A 19,150-nucleotide genomic window follows, 5' to 3' on the forward strand; every position below is an offset into this window, starting at 1 on the left:
CATCGCTATTGTTGTCGAGAAGTTGTTCGAGAACGAACATTTTACGTGTTTCAATGCAATGAATAGAAAGTTGGTCCGAAATTGTGCGTGGAATCACAGATGTTCCAATACGTCGAACCAGCAGGGGTGGTTTCCGCCCTGCTCGCAGTTTCAACCCTCGTTTGTTCGCACCCGTCACATCAAGCCAAATGAGTCGGTAGAGATCGAGTTGCCACGGATCTAGGATTACTTATCAAGACAATTTCCGTGCTCGAGCTTTTAATTAAGCCATGAGTTGATATTTTGAAGGGAAGTCTCGTCAAATGCGGAATCACATTTATCAGATGTACTTAATTCAAGTATGATATTACATTTTACACAAAAACTTTCGATTACATTAAATACAGAAAGTATGTTTGGTAAGTCATGAAAATTTACTTTAATATTCTTAGATTTAACTGCTTCCACTTTTTCTATAAGATAATTATATCGTTTTCATTTGTCATTGACTCGTTTAAGTTAAATATTATTATTAATTTCTTTTTTCAACGTATGAATCGTTCATCAAAATACGAATGGCGAATTTCACCATTTTTCTCCTGTATACATAATTCAAGGTCTTCGGAAGATTGCACGGTAAAACGAAAATTTGATTGCTTTGCTCTCGTTTTCCATGATTCATGATGCTTAAAATTCTGCTAAACGATTTTCATATCTAACAGAAGTTCGTCAGATATGAATCGCGTTGCAGAGTGAACGAATAATTCAAGTTTCTCGTATGGCATTGGTATTGAACCGATGAGAGCAGAAATCAACTCAAGTGTTAATCAGCGTTTGAAAAAAAATTGGGCAAAACCAAAAAGCAAATAACTCTTCAGTGTCCCTGAAATGTTAAGATAAAGTGAGTTGCGCTGTTTCTGATCTCACCGTGTTGATTCAATTACACAATACCCACGCTTGCCATCGGTCGATATTCACGACGATACTCGATAATCAATTTCTGCATGGCCGTTTTCTTCTCTTCGCTGTTTGCCGATCCGCCTCATCAAATATTTACGTTTGCGTGGATTAGGTAGTAGCGCCGTAGGAGTAGACATGGGGACGGTGAGCGATTATGGGTGGGGTGGTAGATTTGAGGGAGTATAGCGAAATCAAGACGAATACATGTGCTGAATGGCTGGTTCGAACTTTTTGGAGTTCGGACGCAATGCGATTTTCCAGGAAAGCTGCGGCAGTGGCAGCGGCGACGCCGGCGAATTCCCCGGGCCGAGCGAATTGGTCTCCATGGAAACCACCCTCAAAGCCAATCCGGGGTGCATTCGTATATACGTACATTTACCCTTGTCGAGGCGCGTCTGCAACACACCCCTTACCTCCCTATCTCCACTCACCGTCCATAAACTTGCCTCCCTTTCCCACCCCTCTCATTTCTTCCGTATTGTCCCTCTTCTCTGCGTCTCGAGCTATCCTCATCTCTGTTCGATCCGCAGGCCATCCTGTTCCCTTCCATTTCCTTCCTTTCTTCCGTCTCCTCTTCTCGCCTATAATTTTTCCTACACCATTTTTTTGTCCTTATAACCGTCCTATTCATTTTACTTCATTTTATAATCACTTGCTCCGCAAACGTTCCGCCTTTCCTACTCTTTTCACCTTTGCGCGTTCATAGTTTTGCTTGCCATTTATGAACAGAAGGAGCGAGGCAAGTTGTAGCGAATTTAAAATTCGCGATAAAAAGCATGAAAATTTATGTAGTATTGAAACTCGTTCCGACTTCAAAGCTTGCAACTCTTAATTCCTTCTTCTCGCTACTATAGCGAGTTTCCAAATATTTTTTTCTATTTTCTTTTTACATTATTTACGTTTTTCCTCTTGCATTTCAGTTTGATTTTTCCACGATCGATTACTTTCCTGGAGTCTTTATCAATTCTCCTTCTCACTTTACAATGTCTACTTCGTTTTGCTTTGCTCCATTTTGGTCAACGTCTAACGTTAGAGACGCCTCGTCGGCGACGACGCCAGCGGCGTCGAGAGGATTGCCTGGCACAATGCAACCTTACAGACGCTGTTGCGTGCCTGATTGCTCGAGGCCGGGTGCGTTCAATCAGAGAGTGACGCCGAAGGAGGCTTCTATCACATTTGATAAGCCCCTTTTCTTCATTGTCCACACATCATTTTCTCTTCTTCTATATCTATATCTATAAGGCCATTCCCTTCCTGTTTTGCAAAGGAGGATGACCAGAAACGGCTATATTTAATTCCCTCTTTGGGGAATAAGAAATCTCACGAAGGACATTTAAGAATACCTCTTAAGGATTATCCAGAATATAATATAGGAAGTTAAATTACAACAGCATCTAGCTTCATTTCATGCTTGTGTAATTAACTGCACCCTTATATTGAATATGTACTTATGCTGTTATACATTAAATCCTCACACACAGTGGCACATTAAAAGCACAATAAATACATCAGAAAAGAAAATAGATAAACTTATAATTAACTTTTTCCTACTATTTTAGTTTTAATACAAATTAAAATTAGTAGGAAAAAGTGTGAATAAACAAATTTTATTATCATATTGCTCTCTGAAGTTAAAAAAAAGAGGCAAGTACAGATCAATCAATCATAAGATCAGACAGTACTTTCTTGATATTATAATTAACTTAACCTAATCTTATCTAATTGAATAAACAGTATATAATATTCGTACCATTCATGTCGCCAGTTCATGTACATGCAGCAGAGATAATGTTATTCTAGCGAATGGAACCACCGGAACGTTAGACGATCTGAATTTTGATTTTGCGGCATCCAGCCATTCCTAATCCCTAATCGTCTTGAAACTAACCTGCAAAGAGACGGTGGCCAAGATTAAACGGTTTGCTTCGTTCTAGCAATTGCAGCGCAATTTACATGCGAATCACAGTCGAAATCAAGATAAGTCATTTTGATTGTATTTACCAATTAGATAAGGTCCTGTACGAGTCATGCAATACTGTAAAAACGTTAAGTTCTGATTAAACTATATAACATCGTCAAGATTTGGCGCTTCCACTTCAAAAAAGTTTGTCATTCGGACTATACTATAGTCAAACATGTTCGCAATAACCACGTAAAGAAACCAATGAAAAGTATTCGTTTTAGTATATGAAAATTAATAACCAGTTATAAGAAAAAGTTGTTCAATCAAATGTTCTCTATTAAATCAGATTTATTTTCCTTATTATACTTGCAATTTATTCCCAATTTTACTTGTTAATAACAAGAGAACGAACAAAGTATTGACATTAAGACAGATTTCTGCAATTTTATTTTACCGTCATGGTTGTGTGCAAAATATAATAGAAATGATTGTATATGCAACTATATATGCGAATGTATGACAATTTCAAAAATGTTTTACATTTATTTGGTACAGTTGACTACCGACAACAGATGATATGTAACAATAAAATTATATTCTATATCTCAGTCGATAACAAGTGTCAGGAGCCACAGCTTCAAAATTAGGTAACAGATGACGCGTTAGATCATTAATATATTATATGTTCTCTTGAATATCTTCTAGTCAAAAACAACCTTAAATGCATTAATTATTTTTCAATAACTTTCAATCGCCATCTGAATACTTGTTTTATGTGAAAAACACAATTAAAATGAAAAAAACACAAATAGAATAAATACAAGGTACAACTGTACCTTTCTATATTTCCATATAAATAACTTTCAATATTGCAAAATACAAACTTTTCAAGCTTATGCTCCAAATATTTTTTCTTAACTTTGTTCTTAAACTTACCTGTTAGGTTTTAAGTCTTTACTTCGATCAACTATATATATATCGTCCCTTTTAACGAACCTTTGGCGATGAAAATGAATCTTCGTAACTGATTAAAATCAAGTATTCATTCTTTCTCAAACCTTATTTACCCAGCAAAACAAACGGACGCAATGGCCAACATTTTCACTGGTCATTAAACTTTTCACGCTCGATGTTCCACACGAACAACGTTCTATCTCAACTCATTACACTAATTAAATGTAATTATGCTGAATTGTTGCAGGCTTTCGTCTTGTGTATGGAGGTGTACGTGTCTATACAAGACTGGTTTTACGTGTGTCGTTGCAGGGGGTTAAGCCATTGAACTAATGCGCATGAGTACTCGCGAGGAATTCAAGGGCGCATTTTACAAATTTAGAAATCCGGGTTTGACCTTCTGCCCAGTTGAATATTTGGAAGTGAGATCAGCGAAGGGGTTGCGCGAAATAACTTTTGTTGAATACGCTAGCAGCTACGAATGAAACTTGTGAGCAGTGATCCAGCTATTGTTGCAACCCTGATGTCGCGTGCCGGCTGCGTACCCTAACCTCACACCCTTCTCGTATTTCTGCACGTCCACGGTCCGGTATGGTAATTTCTTTGTAACTCTCATCACGAGGCTGTATATAACTGGAGCACATAGCACAAAAATAATCTCAATGAATACCATTTTCAGCTGTTATTATCGCAGCTAGAACTGTCGGGGAAAAAAAGTAGGGCGGTTCTGCATGAATATACTTGACATGTTCCCTCGAGACACGACGACCAGGACGAGATTTGATTTTGCATTTATGCAACGGTTGGATGGAGAAGTAACTTCAATGCCAGCGGTAAGTTTACAAAAATATTTCGAAACACTATTAAGTTAAGTATTTATGGTATTTAAAATGAATTATGCAATAGATTAAGGTAAGCTTGAATGTTCTGAAGCACCGTAACAAATAGCAGAACATCGAATGTAAATATCGTAAGAATTTACATATATATGAAAGTATGACGAATAGCATTATCATTTGAGGTGGAAAATTTGTATATCTGTTAACTGTATGTTAAGCAACCAAATATCTTCGCATTGTTGAGGACGTTTAACTGATTTGACAAAAATTGCGTAGCGATGCAACGAGAGGGATTAGTTGTTTATCGAAATTGCGTTGAAACTCTGACACACCCGGTACTGTCGCAAAGCCATTACGGATCTTGGGGTCTTGTTGGAGGCGCGTGTGCATGTGTAGCCTGTAATAGCAGATGGCATGGGGCCTGTGTGCCGAGCAGCTGCACCTAAAGGAGAGAGTAGGGATCAGGGGAAAAAGAGAGAAGAAATGAGAGGGGCGAAAGACCGTGGAACGTATCTACTCGGGTAGCGAAGACCACCCAACCCTCGTGATCCAGTAGTAGGAAAGCCCCCGTGCGTAGCTTTCACTCATTGGAAAACCCTACGAAGAGGAACCTGTTGGTAACGGGAACTTACGACGCCATTTTAGTAAGGATCCTATCGTTGACCCTTTCAAAACCACAATTGTCGTGTATTTTATTTCGTGCCAAAATCACTGTTTGCACATACGATTCATTTACAACTTCGTTGAATTATAATTGGCACATAGTTGGTAGTAGCAGGAAAAAACAGCTGGAATAACAATTTCTCATTATGCTTATAGTAGGTAGGTTTCAGTGAAGCCTACATGTAAAAGTTCTTCCGCATCGTTTAGAGTCTTCAAAGTTTGAGGTGGCTGTAACAGTAACAGCACCAGTAGCAATAACACTAGTGACAACAGCTGCAGGACTCTCCTCGAACAACGAGAGAGCAGCTGTTCTCTTTTGCTTTGAGTTCTGGTTCAGGATCTGCTTTTCGTGTCTCTCTCGCCATATGGATGGACTCGTTTTGAGTGGGTTTGTATATATGTTCCAAGGAATGCATTCCCAAAATAAACGTTTGCCTTAAAACTTTTCACATAACGGAATAGGCATATGCTAATATCGAGGATTATCAATTCGAAATCAAACAGTATTATAAATTCAGCTAATTCTTAATCTTTTTCACCAACAGACGCTACTTCTTAACATTTCTTCGCAAGTATACCAATAACCCAGAAGTATTGCAATTGATGGGCCCAGTTATTTATGATGATAGATCAAATATAAAGACCGAATACGGAGGTTGAGCAAGATAATGCTTTTCGATGGGACAATTAAGTCTCCCTTATTATACCGGGAACGGTAGCTCGAGCTGTCTTGGGTACGATGACGAATACGTTTCATTTCATCGAGGACGTAGCTTTGGTAACGATATTCCACCCCTAAAGTGCAAGTGGTCCGCGATTATATAATACGGGAGGATGATCGCAAAACGAGCGCGTGTGTACGCGTGCCCGCCGTGTGTCGATTGGACCGCGTCAGGGGTGAGACGCGGGATTATTTAGCCCCTAGTATCGAGATCGCATTGTATTCGTCGCCTGATTCTCGTTTCGGTGCCAGCTGTTCATCTTCTTTTTTTTCTATTCTGTCTCCTTCTATCTTTCTTTGGCGCGTGTTCCAGCCTCACCTCGACAAAGCTTTCCTCGGAGCTTTCCTTTGTTGGGCATCATCCACGTCCATGCCAGTCGATGCGCGCCGAAATTAATCAAAAGGGAACGATCAGGGCGAGCACGTGGACAACCCCCTATTGCACGCAGCTCGAACGAAACGCAGACGCTTCTCTCCGATCAAAATATTAAATAGCGTGACCAACCCTCGAGGGTACCGGCTTTCTAACAATAAGAGGCGGCGGGGTTCTTGGTTATGAAGGGGGACAGGGGGTGATTCGGGAGGGTACAAGCGTACGGCCACGTGCCAGCCATGGGAATATAACGCCGCAACGGCCACGTGCCCACCACATAACGGGTGTGCGCTGAGAAACCGGCCACCGGTTGCTTTTTATGGCTCCGCAGATGTGTACTGTATATATATCATATACATGTACAATGGGGCAACCGATTCCTGTTGTATTTATATAATCGCAGGGAGCAACGCGAACTTGTTCTCTTCTCTGCAGTCTGCGCGAAACATATAATACGCTGGTATCGTCTTCACACCAGCTATCCAATAGTTGGCAGCGAAGCAGCTATGTCGCTTATTTGATAGAATGAAATATGGTAATAAATAAATCTCTATTACAGAGAGAAAATATCGTCTTCTTTAAAGTGGAAGAATAGTTTTAATGAATTTAAACAGCATGATAATTGTTGCACTAAAATTGAAAATACAGTTCTACTTAACCACTCTTGAATGGGAACAGGCAATATGTCGTAGTTAAGGGTCGAATGATGAAAAGAGGGGGACCGGTAGTATATAGTCATCTGTTGGGTAGGGTGGTTACAGGACAGAAGTCCCATTCTTTTCATTGCGTTAACGAACTACCTATAAATTACTTTTCTCACCATATTAATGGAGCTGCCAACTACTTTATTTCTGCGGCATAAATTTTTTATTATTACATAGCTTATGATGTACTAATCATGATTTTGATGCAGTTTACAGCGACTTTTTAACTTATAATTGTGGTGATACTTATAAATTAATGTTGTATCAGTACTTCGTAATCCCTAATTGCGACTTCTCTGCCATCATAAGGTACATATAACACACCGTGAGACCTGTGTATCTGTAAAGCAAGTATATGTAAAACAACGAAATATGGAGCTGTAAAATACTCACTGCTATAATTAATTTCTTTCTTATTATTAAATGTAAGGGCAAAATCTCTGAAAAACTTGAGGCTTGAATCATAAACGTGATTGGAACATTGACATGCTACATATGTTTCTTAGAAACAAATATAGTCTGGTGTTGTTAAAGCCAGCGGAGATATCACTACTAATCTTAGATAATTCACTGTGCACACAAGAGCTACGTAAAAGAATATAAACTTTTACCACGTTCTATCAAAAACAGTCATTTAAAAGGACAGAGTCAAATAAAAGTGAAACATGGATTTACCTTTCCCACGCATGGCGCACCATGGTGGTAAGCACGACCGACGTAAAGCATTTCACCGTCCACCGTTGTTCCGGCTTCGACCGCATGTGGTGGGACATAGCCCTCTGCAGCTCGAATCCAATGAAAATCGGCTGGCATTAAAATCTGCGACAGAAAAACGAAATACTCTTTTGAGCATCTGTACGGCTCTGTCAAACGTACATATAGAAGTTCTTAAATAATAGGATTAAGATCAAAGGGGCGTGCTTGGCACCCTTCTAATCCTCCTGATGCTCTCGACAAATAAATTATCCGAAACGAGCCGCTAGAAGTGTAATTAACCGCAGTCACGCTTGTTAGCATGATCGAGCCCGGAGAAATTGATTTCGTCGAGCACTATCGACGGTATTACACAGCAAATAAGGGACGCCTAGCGTACGATGGTGTATATATTCGAGGGGCCATAACGAATAGTAACCGTCGATACCAAATGACGGTGAAGAAAAAAAGTGCCGTTGGTATATCATTTTCGTTTCCCACGTTCTTGCGTGAAAAATAAACTTGCATATTTGACAGTACTGCTTCACAGATAATTTCTACGAGATAAAATCAAATTTGTAAAAAGATAATTTATCGCAAGTCGGAGCGATGTTTCATCATTTCCTATCAATACCGTCAGTGATAAGAATTTCGATGATACGAGTGGTATTGTTACGAATAGAGATACAATTTTTTTTTTTAACACGTAGTAAAGTATTGTCTCTACAGATATCGTATTGGTTTTACCTCGAAGTCGTGTTTTATGTGCTCCCTTCCTTCATGGCAGACGTAAGCGACCGCATGATCCGGCTTCACTTTCGCAGGAAGCATGTCGCCATTGTGCACAGCCCTTCCGACGACGAGTTGCATGCCATCCAGGTCTCTGCCGACTGAGATCATTCCTGGCACGACGTAACGAGCACCCGTGAACCTAACCCATTTGTGTCCTGTTATAGAAATCGGTGATATCAGTGAATGCGAGCAGTGGATACGAACTCGACGTAGAAATCATTCCCAAGATGATAGTCTTACCATTCGTACAAATGTTAAGACGTCAGATTTTTTGTTTTGCTTTCTTGCGCAGATACATTTGAAAGAAAAGTTAAGCTAAGAAACATTGTTTAAAGTACACATTTACTCACCAGGCATCCTTAGTTTAGTCGCAAAACCCTTTCACCGAGGAAGAGAATTCCTTTTAGAACAATTGTATCGACAAGCGCAACTCTTTGTGATCGAGTAGCAAATATCATATGGGCGTAAACGCAACGAGTCGCATACCTTTTAAACACTATCAGTCTTATCACCAATGCGATATATGATTAAGTAGCAATATATCATTAAGTACGGTTCGACGAAAAATGTCGATGAAATGCTTTTTATCGTGAATTGAATAGAATTGGATTTTTTATCGAAGATATAAGGAAAAAGAATATAAATAACTTGTACGTAATGCATTACATAGATTCTAGCTTCTGCAAGAGCAAAAGGTATCATTTGACTTAGAGAAAAAATATTTCTTGAACGCAGTGTCTGTTCCTTAGAACAAACGGTTCATTGTATCGTTAAACCCGTTGGAGACCGCGCAGACGATTCACTCAAATCTTAGATGATTCATTATGCATACGCACAGTGGATTCCGATTAATTGGCTCACACTGGGGACCGGACTAATTTGCCCCAATTAAGAGGCTGTCCCAAAGAAGCGAATCGCATTCTAGTTTTTGTTTCCGTTCTCTGGTATTTGTCCGAAATAAATGGCGGACCCAATTAATGGTCAGTGGTGTCCCAATTAACCACCGTGCGTGGAATCCACTGCATAAAACCCAGCAGTATAAACTTTTAACTGGTTTTATCAAACCGATCATTTAAAAGAGAGCAAAGTTAAATAAAAATGAAACGCGAATTTACCTTTTCCACGCACGGTGTACCATCCAGGTAGCAAACGACCAACGTAAAGGATTTCCCAGCTTCTCGTTCCGCATATTTCGGGACATGCCCGTTACTATCTCGAATCCAGTGATAGCCCTCAAGCATTAAAACTTGCGACGAAAAAATAGTGACCTTTCGAGCACCTGTATACAAAAATGCACATAAATATTCGTCATACGTTTCCAATTATATTTATATTCGAAGAACGTGTCGATCATTTTGCAGTTCGAATACTGTGATTCATCAGCCATATCGGCGAGCACATTCTGCAGAAGAGCGAAGGCATTGTCTTGTTCAAATATTATTTCATCGTACTTTTCAAAAGTATGAAAGCGACAGTATCTGTAACCATTTAACTATGAGCGACATTGATAGACATCGAAGCGAAATTTGTACAAAGCACGAGTAACTTCAATGGACGATCTCAAGGCTTTTAATTCGATTCCAGGTGGAGGGGCGAGTTTTGAAAGCCACATTTCAGGTTTTCTGCAGGACTTATGAGTCACAGAGTTCTATGTGCAAAATAGCCAGCACGTTCTTCGAATATGAATATCGTTGGAAATGTGTATAAAGACTAGTTGTGAACAGAATTAATAAAGAGAACAGAAAGTGTTCGACAGTTCCTTTTCAGGAATATAAAATCTGCATAGTTTTATCCAAACTATCTATATTTATCCATAAATATCTATATTTTATCGCAACTGAGTAATCTTCCGTTTTGGATAAAAAATTCTGATATCCCATTGAACACGCGAGACAATTATCTTCCATAACAGGTGTTTACCTACCCCGAATGCTTGGCAGAACTCAGCGTAGCGTTCTTGATTAAATCGATTGAACCTGTCTCCTAATTGATTAGCTTCCACGGGGTGATGCTTGACATCGACGATCAAGGCTGAAGTTTAGCTTGGCCAAGCGTGTCTGCTTTATTGTAAGCGAGGCTTCACGTTTCTCTTCGCTGTGTATACGCGATAAAAAGTTACGAAGTATACGCATAGAAATCTCGACTAAAAGGAAGCATCGGATGATGAGCGTAATGAAAATTTCAATAATTTCTTAGGAAGACAGCGAAGAGTAACAGTACTATTTTAAGCTTGACGAGAGCCCGTTAATGGGTTGGCTAAGACGGATTGCATTTAAGGGGATATAATGTTCCCCTTCGCGAATCCTTCCCAGTTCACACGTTCTTCCCTTCTCCCCTTTCTTTCCGTCAATTAATTCGCTTTAATGCATCTTTCTGCTTCGTTCGTTCCTTACTTACGTTCGCAAATTAATAGCCATCGTTTATCACCAACTACATTCATACTTGCGTGCGTGAAAGTGATTTAAATGTATTATACGTTTAAGAAATATCATTATTAACAGGACAATGGCAGAGTATAAAATCGTATTCCGTTAAAATTCTGTTTCAGCTACAACCCCCCGGTAAAGTTACGAACAATCGAGTCTAAAGTATCAGCGCATGTAGTATCGCTGGAATAGGACGGTGTGGACGCATACGTCGACGTTGAATAATGGAAAATATAGTGCCCTCAAACGAACAAAACATCGCATGCACCGCACTAATTGTAACACGACAAAACAATACCGCCTGCAGAGTGGTGACTGGTAAATGCGTTACCGGTAGTCAATGCCCCAAAAAGATTCGTACGTAACCCACGCGACAAAAACGACCATCCAGACGTCGCTTTACATTGGACTCGAGGTAAATTATATAATTTAGTTGGGAGTCAGAATGTCTCTGACTACAAAGTTATCATTTTGTCTTGTTTCAGCGGAATAGTGCTCATTGCGGATGGACTGTTGTGCACGTGACGTGTCTCGTGCAACACTTGCGCCTAATGGTATGCATCCTCGCGTGCAAAGTGCTGGGCGATACAGCAGCAAAGGGGGCATTGTCGAAAGAGTAACTTTTTAACGCGCTTCCTTGTATGACAGCATCGTTTCTTGTCGATCGGGAAGAAAGAGGTGATCGACGTGGCAAAACAAGCGAAAAATGGCTAGAGGCTCATCCGTGCTCGTCTTTTGTTCGCCTGTACCCGCGACGCAGCGTGCCGAAGTCTCCGGCACGTTGGAGGGGCTCGAATCCGACATGGCGATGGATCGATACAGCACCAAGGGGTAGTGTTATGGGGGTGGCTTGCTGGTAATACACGGGGGTTGCTGCTATTGCCCGATGGTGGAGAGAATGTACGTATATTCTACTCCACCCCGATGCTACAGCGAGAGGTAGCACCCCATTCGTCAATCCTCTTCCCTCGTCCTGGAGGCCCTTTCTCTTTGTTCGAGTTCGTTAAACTTCCAGCCGGTTGACGGAACCCTCCAGACTTTTCAGCCCGTTCTCTCTTTTTCTCCGACGTCTTCCTTTTTTTCTGCTTTCTCTCCACCTCGATGCTCCTTTCCACCACCTTGTCCACTGTAATTCTAGTTATCTCTATGCCGGGGTTTGTTTCTTCACTGTTTTCTAGTTGGCGTAGGAAAAAGTGGGGAATCGCGATTTTTTTTTAAACGAGCAATTAAGATTTTGGTATTTAATGAAAAATATTCCAAGTTGTGCGTGGCTTGGATTCAGAAAATTAACTACATTTAGGGTACACACATTCTCATAATTTCTTGAGATCATTACTTCCACTTCTTTCATGCCATAACGTTCTATTGTTCTTTCAGGTGACTAACAAAGAAGAGAACCGACGTTCTGGTACACTTACCTCAAAGTGGGCCGTAACAATAGAATAAACTCGAAACGATAAAAGTGGAGGTGCAAGTGAGCGAGACTTCGAAGAAGGCGCATGGCACCGTAACGATGATTATTTTTCATTGTTTTACAACTGCGGCTCCAGAAGATCATTTTCCGTTCAAGTAAAACAAACTTTATTTTATCTTCACTCCTTCATTCTCTTCTCGTTCTTATGTCTCTCTAGTGTTAATATTCATATGTAGATTATGTACTCATTAGAAATCAGCTAATTTGCATATTTCCTGCACTATTTCAATCAAATTAAAAGAGCTCGACATCAACCTCCGAGATATGTATTCAACGTCAAGAACTAAAAACTTAACTTTAAAGTAGTATAGTTTTTGTTTCGCGTCTAGCCACTCTATGCGTCCTGTGATTGGTTAGTGTGCTTTACTAATAACTCGTTAACGAAGGTAAGACGAGCATTTTCGCAAAGGAAAAAGTTGCTTGAAACTGCTTAAGAAATCACTTATAAACCTTGTCTATTGAGTATTGGGATATTGTAGATATATTTAACGACATTAATTATATTACACTAACATAAGTTCATGCTGTATATGGAAAGTAAGATTATAACTGTAACGAATGCAAGTATTCTTATTTCGGTTCGTACGATTAGCTATAAATAACAAAGTATTCCAATATTTAAATACATTTGCACTGTATTCTTGTCACGGTTATATAAATTGTACATATTAATTGCATATATTTAAACACATATAAGATGGGAATCTTTAATATACGAACGATATGAATTTTTTTAATAATTTTGACTTCTTCGTGAGTTGTTGACTAAGAAATTTTCTTAACCATGTTCAAATTTTTCTATTTTGCGCGCGGTTAAAACTATAGGTGTGGTGGGGTGGTTAGGTACGGGTGGGGGGCGCGGGAGAGATCAGTTGAACGCGTCGCGACATGTCCTAAGACGTATTGCTTATTTTGAAGAACAGAAGCCTATTTATTGTCTGCATATTCGCACTGGTATTCAATAATATCTTCATTATTAGTTGTATTCAATTAATATTCATTTGTTTGATAGTTTGTCGATCGTCATTAAAGTAAATTATTAATAGTTTTCTAAGTTTTCTCTTTGTTCCTTTGTTGGTTATCCGCTCCTTTGTTGACGCTTCTTATAGATGATATATTATAACAAACTTCCGAAATATGATTTGAATTCGATTATTGCATATGTTTTAATACATATTATAATTGGTTTCATCTTTATACAGTTCTTCTAAATGTATTTGGTTTTGTCTGTCGCAGAGTATTACTCCATTGCAAGTTCGAAATGTGGGTAGGAAGAAACAAAGACTCAAAATGGACGCCATCTTATCATCATCTATAATGTAAGCTGCAACACCTACGGAAAATTGGTAATATTTAATCTATTATATCAAAAGTGAACGTATGTATAAATTTTCAGTAGTAGCTATTTATTACATTTATGAAGTAGTTGCAAACGTGAACGCGTTAAATTTTCGATGCAACATACTAAATGCGGAAATTAAATAGTAATCATGCGCCTCGGGCATGTTTACCTCGCATACGTACTTGCGTTTCGGTTCTCTCAAGCGGTTTCGAGTATTTGCAACACGCGATAGGATTTCCAAATTATAAAAGTTGAACACGCTACAAATTTTCATAAAGCATACTCACAGTAGAATTATTACAGATTATATTTTTATATTACAATGTACACACCAGAATATTTTACATTTATTCGTATAAACTTAGCAGCTTTAGAAAACTTTTAACGTAACTACAAATTGTATTTTATTTGTTTTCTTAATCATCTACTAATACAGAAAACTTCTTCCAGAAAATTTTAATGACTGCGCGCAATGCAGTCGGTAAAATCAGTGCTTGCTACGTAGTACATTCTTATGAATCTTGCAAAGCACATTTGCTTTAATGCTTTTAAGTAGATTTAATTCTAGTTATTATACGCGCCAGTAAAATCAGTGTTTGCACCGTAAAAATGCTGTTAAGCAAATTTTTTATCTTTTAAATATTTGCCCTCGGTATTAGAGTCAGTGCCTGCTTAAAATGGATCTGATTGTGCTCCAGAAGCCAATGAAGTAAGTATTGTTCTTAATCTCAAAATTACTAGATAATTATATCCATAACAACTTTAATTACCTGAAAATAATAACTAATAATTTCCGTTTTCTTTTCTTACAGTTTTTTCACAGCTCTCACTCCCTGCTTGAGGTCCACTGGTACCGCCCTGATGATGACCTCGAGGATGACTTACTCTGGGCTTCAACAGCATCTCTGATGACTTCCCCTGAGCTATTCCACCTATCCTTCGCATCTATCGGTGAGTCGTATGCTTTTATGTCCCTTCTGGTCACTCAATCATGTCGTAGGATGAAAGGTCCGAATCGACACGGGTGACTGGTTGTATTACGTTGAATTTCTTTAACGAGCACAGTATAACCACGGGTATATACTACGTCCGTGACTTTTAACGTTTTTCCATCTGTATTATTTGTTAGAACAACCCAAGTCTTTTCGTGATTTACAATTTTAATTAACTACAATATTGATGATGGTAATTATGTTTATAATTAATGCTAGTAATATAATATCGATAAGTATTATAAGTTTGATATGAACGTTTAAAGAAATCAACGTATTAATATCTGCATGAGCAGAAAAATATAATTATAATTACTGCGCGATGAGAATGATTATTATTATTATTATCGTTACAATAATGAGAGTAATATTCGGTAATCATTAATGGATATTGAATATTCAATTTGTATTTATTCATAACTTTATAAATGATTTGGTTCTCCGTCTCTCGCTCGACTTATTTTCGCTTTAAAATTACATTAGTCTTTGATGTACAAATTGTACGATACCGTTCGAGACACGCGGGGGAGTTTGCATCATCGAAAGCATTTGAAAGATCCATTAGATAGTAGGTTAACCGGTAATCCAGGCCACGGTAGAAAGTTGATATTACCTGCATTACTTGTAATACCCTGCTCGCAGTTAAGTTAACAATACAAGTCGTTACGGACGTTAAACTATGTAATTATCTATGTACGGCGGAGCTGTGGCAATTGCAGTTGTTTTGCAAATGGTCATAAATTTCTTTCTCAATTTTCACTCTTTCCAGTTTCGTCTCAGAAACAGTTTTAGTGTTACCGAAAGTGTACGAGCCAAATCGTTTCTGTTAACTCGTCGTCGATATACAAAGCCTCACTTTTTTCATCGAGTCGACCAAACAATTTCTCCGTACGGCCGTGTTTTACAGCGACCATTCCCCATCCATCAGACACACTAATTACTTCCTATTTTTACACAAAAATAATTATTCGACGCACCTCCTGTTGCTACTATTCTGCAGAACCTTTGGCGCCATTGGTGTTCCCCATTAACACATTCAGGAGCGTCCAGTCTCGTTTAGTAATAAGCAAAAAGGGTGGACGTGTATTTACACAAAAGGAAAATAAATACTTAAATAGCGGTGTTTCCGTTGAAAAAGCATTCCATTAGCCGAAAGCGACGATTTTATTGACTCTAACAGTCCGTGCGCGTAAAGCCAGCTTGGCACCGTGGACGTCGGCTGAACGGCTAAGGAGAGGAGGAAGGAACGAGGAGAATAATTCTGGTGAACGCCCTCACTGCCTTGACCTCAACGACCTCTGCTTACACTCACGGACCTCAGACCAGATTCCTTCCGAGCCGTAGGCATCTTGTAGGTGCATCCACTTACTCCGCATAATATTCACTGCATAGATTAATCACGCTCGATATTTTAAATTTTATTTCCTCGTTTAATACAATTATCCGAGTTATGTAAAGATCGTTGAGAAATGTACACTCGTCTTCTTTCTGCGAGCCAATTAAATACTCGACAGAATTTATTTCGTGCACGTTCCAGCGATAAGTATCGTAACGGATAGATTTGGAGCAACAAATAGATATTCATAATATCGATTTACATTCACTTGAGACGATACGTGTAGAGTTTAATTAGATCGTCCAGTGATACATGATGGAGTGACTAGGATTGGGTCATATCTCACGGGATGTTCTCTGATCCTACAAATCCACCGTGTTCTATAACGAGCCAGCCCATTGCGTCACTGTAACAATTGTACTCGTCTCCATTGACACGATTACGTCAAACATACCGACTCGCGTGTCGTAGTGATTCCATGGATCCTCGTTAAAAAAATACTTCTTACAAACTCCTGCGCTGTACACTGTAAACCTCGCGTATCGAAATATTCTTCACGTTCGCCCCCTCCAAAAGAAAAAAAAAAATAAAGAAAAATGCAATATTAATTTCTACCCCCGAGCCGTGTCGCGGAATGGTAAAAGGTTTTTCCGTAGAGACGAATCGCTATAAAATTGTAAGTTTCATCGAGCAAACTCGCGGCGGGATGGAACATGGGAGCGCCACTCTGATTTCCTTAGCGTTTCGTGAAAGGAGCCGCGCTTTATTATTCCGGGAGATGGCATTTGAATAAAAAAGAAAGCAACGGAGGGCTGGCGTGCAGAGAAAAGGGCGGGCACGGAGCTGCAGGGGAGTCAGGAGCGCTGGAGAAGGATAGAGAACGCGAGGGACGAGAGATAGACGGTGCTCGAGTATGTAGACGTCTGTCTCAGCGTCATGCAAATTAGTTGACGAGGCCAAAGGACTCGTTTCAGGATGACGCGTCCCTGCGAGTGCTTCCACTTCCTTCTTTTCGTTCATGCATCACGTTACGTGGAAAAAACGTCCAGGCAAAAAGACGTAAGCGCTAGGACGCGTTCATCTCTTTGGATGAAAAAATTGTTTTGACTTTGTTCCTAAGCTCACGTGTTGTACAATTATTATTCTCGAGATATTTAACGTACACCGTGTCCTTTGCTATTTTCCATCTCATTTTCAACACGATCTACCGTCTCCTTTTAAAGGTCTCTCATTTAAAGAGCTTCTTTGCTCTTCTCTGCAGCCAGCAAATATTTTCCAACGCATCTTCTGTCTTCCTCTTTTTTTAATTAATTTCTACATCTCCTACTTTCCTAATCGAGTGTCTCGCGTTTATCTTCCGGCTCTTTTCTTGCCAGCTTTCTTTTACCTTTCCCTTCTCTCCCGTCCTCTAATTCTTTCGTTCGTTAAATTGTACACGTTGACGCTAAACGCGTACTGTACGTGTTTTTGACAGACTCGCGTATCTTTTGTACAAATTTGCATACGTTACGTGAGTAAATGTCACACGCTTCTTGTGTATATGACATGCATGAACATCCACGGTCTGATTATAACGTGCTGTGCAGTGGGATGTATGGATAGCATAACAAAACAGTCCGGGGCTGTTTGCAGGGAAAGAAGATGCACCCAGAGCAAATTTAACGCAGTATGGGTATATAATGTTCTCTATTGTAGACCATTGGGAGAGTTCGAATAGATTCTATATAAAATCTGGGTTGTTTTAACCGTAACGTTTTATCTGTGCCATTCAAAGCCACTCAGGGGGCGGAGATGAACGCTTTGGTATATCAGTAACTTAGTTTGAAGAGAAGATTGCACAGTTCCTAGTAGAAGTGTCACGCTGTTTCGTGCTTCCGACGATAATCCTTTCTAATACCCTGCCAGCACCCTCGCCTCGCTACCCTCGTAAGCAACTTACAGCGGACGCCGACTCTATCACGAAACCAATAAATCCGTTCGCCATTGTATCCTATACGGCTCTACACATCGATTCGACCAAAAATCTGGGGAATATCGTGCGAACCACTCGCGTCGCGTAAAATTCTCCGAAGTTATCTCGTGGCCGCGTTTTTACGACGCCCATAATCGAAAGAACTACTCTCCTCGTGTAGTTATTTACCCTCGACTCTATCTCGTTACTCTTTATTCTCCTCCATATTTCTTCGACGCTTCTTTCGATTTAATTACGTTCCTCCATTCACGTGTTCGCCCATCGAAACGCATATTTGCACGTACCGTACGTCCGCGATACGCGCATGCGAATCGCAAAGGATCCATCGTGAATAATTCCCCGTGCAGTTGGATTTATTGGATGCTTCAAGTGCCTCTCGGTCCATCGTTTCATTAGTAACAAGTTCATCGCTGCATAATGAGAAACGAACTGAAACGAAGTGATGTTCTCTTTTTCTTTATTTTTTTTTTTTTTTGAGAAACAAGATAGAATTCAGCTTCGTAATTATAGCGTGCTGTAACTGCGATAAGTGTAGAATTGGTACTGATTGCGAGAGGAAAATATTCCTCTAGATCGAGATCACATCGTCCGTCGAATTTTCTCCCCTTTTTGCTCCTAATCGTGAAAACGGAATTTACTCGAACTAAACCGGTATCAACCAGAAGACATGTGCTAATGTTTACGTCAGCGAAACACTGTTTAGAACTCTTCGTGGGTGGTTGAGATAAGAGGCTTTAAGAATTAGTCCCACTAGTGGTCGAAATGACAGCAGCTATCCTTCTTGTCAGAGTTCTGTGAAGGGTGTACGGTTGTACAGGATGATCCACATAATTTGAAACAGGCTTGGGGAAAAAAAATGTTAAATAGGCCACCCAGTATGCATCCAAGTATCCAGTAAGTCCACTAAAAGCCATTTATTTATTTCCTCTTTACCAACGACAAGTTTACAAGAGTTTAACAGGCAAAGAAAATTAAAGAAGGAATTACAAGGGGCAGTTAAACGCACTCTGAAGTAACTATTTCCGCC

General features: G+C 39.6%; 2 protein-coding genes across 4 annotated transcripts in view; one reads left to right on the forward strand and one right to left on the reverse strand.

The window, feature by feature from the left end:
- Nucleotides 1-7,275: 7,275 nt before the first annotated feature.
- Nucleotides 7,276-9,015, reverse strand: LOC143426809 (uncharacterized). The gene is made up of 4 exons (XM_076900464.1): nucleotides 8,932-9,015; nucleotides 8,537-8,736; nucleotides 7,772-7,915; nucleotides 7,276-7,436 (listed from the first exon to the last, which is right to left on the reverse strand). Exons 1-4 carry the CDS (start codon nucleotides 8,936-8,938, stop codon nucleotides 7,350-7,352), a joined length of 438 nt encoding a protein of 145 aa, XP_076756579.1. The 5' UTR covers nucleotides 8,939-9,015; the 3' UTR covers nucleotides 7,276-7,349.
- A 5,650-nt stretch (nucleotides 9,016-14,665) lies between these two features.
- Nucleotides 14,666-19,150, forward strand: part of Brat (tripartite motif-containing protein brain tumor) — a 78,059-nt gene continuing 73,574 nt past the window's right edge. Inside the window, exon 1 of one of the 3 annotated variants that reach the window (XM_076901553.1) lies at nucleotides 14,666-14,774. The gene's annotated coding sequence lies outside the window, so the exon portion shown is untranslated. The remainder of the gene's footprint in view (nucleotides 14,775-19,150) is intronic. The other 2 variants (XM_076901547.1, XM_076901548.1) reach the window with 2 other exon arrangements.

The sequence above is a fragment of the Xylocopa sonorina genome, chromosome 9 (assembly GCF_050948175.1).
Source record: "Xylocopa sonorina isolate GNS202 chromosome 9, iyXylSono1_principal, whole genome shotgun sequence".
Taxonomy (NCBI): domain Eukaryota; kingdom Metazoa; phylum Arthropoda; class Insecta; order Hymenoptera; family Apidae; genus Xylocopa; species Xylocopa sonorina.